This window comes from Gekko japonicus, unplaced genomic scaffold (assembly GCF_001447785.1).
Source record: "Gekko japonicus isolate JY-2015 unplaced genomic scaffold, Gekko_japonicus_V1.1 scaffold181, whole genome shotgun sequence".
In the NCBI taxonomy this organism is placed as follows: Eukaryota; Metazoa; Chordata; class Lepidosauria; order Squamata; family Gekkonidae; genus Gekko; species Gekko japonicus.
The window spans coordinates 975,828-978,013 of NW_015171507.1; the positions used below are offsets into that span (position 1 = coordinate 975,828).

The window sequence follows — 2,186 nt, forward strand, 5'->3', positions numbered from 1 at the left end:
TGCTTTTGACTAATTGACCCTTTCCACACCCACACCTCTCTCCCCTCCTCCTGTTGCTTCCTCTGTTGGCTGTTTGATTTTGTAAGCTCCCTGGGGGCAGGGATCTGTTGTTCCATATGTGATTCTGTTAAAGTGCTACGGACAGTTTTACCCATTCTCCCCTTTGACCCGCTGGAAAGAACATTTTCTCAAAAGCACCCTTTGCAACAAACCCTCCACACTCTTAACGCCTGCACGTTTACCTGGGAAATAGAGGCGAGGGGTCTTTCGAGAACAGAGGGATGCTTGGTGGAAATGAGAGGGGGAGGGTTGGAGATGGCCGACAATCTCTGGAGTCCGGGCCGAGAACTTTCTTGCACATTCAAGGGGATGGGGTGACCTGTGTACAGAAAAAGCAAATTTTTAATAAATGTTGATACATATAGAATAGGGGTGTCAAACATGCGGCCCGGGGGACGGATCAGGCCCCCCGAGGGCTTCTGTCAGGCTTGCAGTGGAAGTGGCTGTCTTCTGCTTCTTCTTCCAGTTCTGCTGCTGCTGCGTCATCGTAGGTTTGCAGCTTACAGATACACACCTCAACGGCACACTCAAGATTGCAGGAGCACAGACAGTTTGATGCGATAATTCAGAGCAAGAGGTGTCAGTTATCAGACACTGTTAAATAAACAAAATATTGCAAGAGTGCTCATGTTTTAAGCATGTTTTTATTTTAAGTAAAAAAAAAACCCTTTGTACTTGTGTCCTTTATAAAGTTTATATCTCCACTACCTGGCATTACATTTTATGACACACGTGGCCTGGCCCAACTAGAGATGTGAAGGCCCGAAAAAAACCCGGAAAAAATTTTCTCCTAAAGTTTTTTTTGTTTTCCCCCGAGAAATAGAAAAAAGAAAAGAAAAGAATTTTTTTAATTATGGAACGTTTTATTTTAACATGATGAATAAAATATTTTAAGACAAGGTGTTCAAATATTTTCCAAATAATTTCAGATTGATCTAATTTCTGTGCACTGAGGACAAGCAAGTCCTAGGTTACAAACTGAAATCTCCAATGCAAGAACAAGATGCATTTCTTCCTTTAGGAGGTGCTATTGTCACAAGAAAAGAAAAAGGTTTCAGTTTTGTTTTTGCATGTGGGTGGGTATTCTGTTTGTAATAATTGTTTGGATACACTATATTTTTAATAGGCTAGTTGTGATCATTTCATGCCAAGTAAAAATGTCCATAGTCATATTTTATGTTCCTAAAGTAACAGAATGACTTTCAATCTGGAAAAGAAAAAAGAAGTGCTAACGTAGCATTTTTTTCAATTTTCCCGGAAAATTCTGTTTTTTCCCCCGAGTTTCAGAATTTCCGCAAATGTTACATCTCTACCCACAATTGTTAAAAACGCAGACAACGCTGCTTTGAGGCCTTTCTATTGAAACTAGGGTTTTTGCCACCTAATGCAGTTAGGAAGCTGAGGGTAGCTTTTGTTATTTCCCCTCCTGTATGAGTTCAGAGTAATGGGTTGACAAATTTGGCAATACTTCATAATAAACTTCAGAATTGTTTTTTAAACAACAGTTGGGCTCTTGCGTACATTTTCCCCCGCCTCTTCCTGGGAAGAAGGAAAACCTGCGGGGGGGAAACGGAACCACACATGGGCTAAGAAAAACCCAGGGGCTTACTCACCGAGAGGGTGCAGAAGAGAGCGACGAGGATGATCGGGGGTCTGGAGACTGAGCCCTACGAGGAAAGGCTGAGGGCCCTGGGAATGTTTAGTTTGGAGAAGAGAAGATTGAGGGGGGACAGGATGGCTCTCTTTAAGTATCTGAAGGGATGTCATTTGGAGGAGGGCAAGGAGGTGTTCCAGTTGGCAGCAGAGGAGAGGACCCAGAGCAACAGGTTTAAATGACATGCAGACAGGTATCGGCTGGATATTAGGAAACACTTTTTCGCGGTCAGAGTGGTTCAGAGGTGGAACCAGCTGCCTAGGGAGGTGGTGAGCTCCCCTTCACTGGCAGCTTTCATGATGAGGCTGGATGAATATGTGTCAGAGATGCTTTAGGCTGGCCCTGCACTGGGCAGGGGGTTGGACTAGATGGTCTGTATGACCCCATTCCAACTCTATGATGGGAGCGGTGGCGCAGGCAGTAAAAAGCCTGCAAGATAATCCATCCACTGCCTTTGGCAGTTCGAGTCCCA

The 2,186-nt window shown here is 44.1% G+C and overlaps 1 protein-coding gene across 1 annotated transcript in view; it reads right to left on the reverse strand.

Moving 5' to 3' along the window:
• NCOR2 (nuclear receptor corepressor 2) overlaps positions 1–2,186 on the reverse strand; it is a 332,048-nt gene that overhangs the window by 69,354 nt on the left and 260,508 nt on the right. The window contains exon 23 of the mRNA XM_015419296.1: positions 243–379. Coding sequence (XP_015274782.1) covers positions 243–379 — 137 coding nt within the window. The remainder of the gene's footprint in view (positions 1–242; positions 380–2,186) is intronic.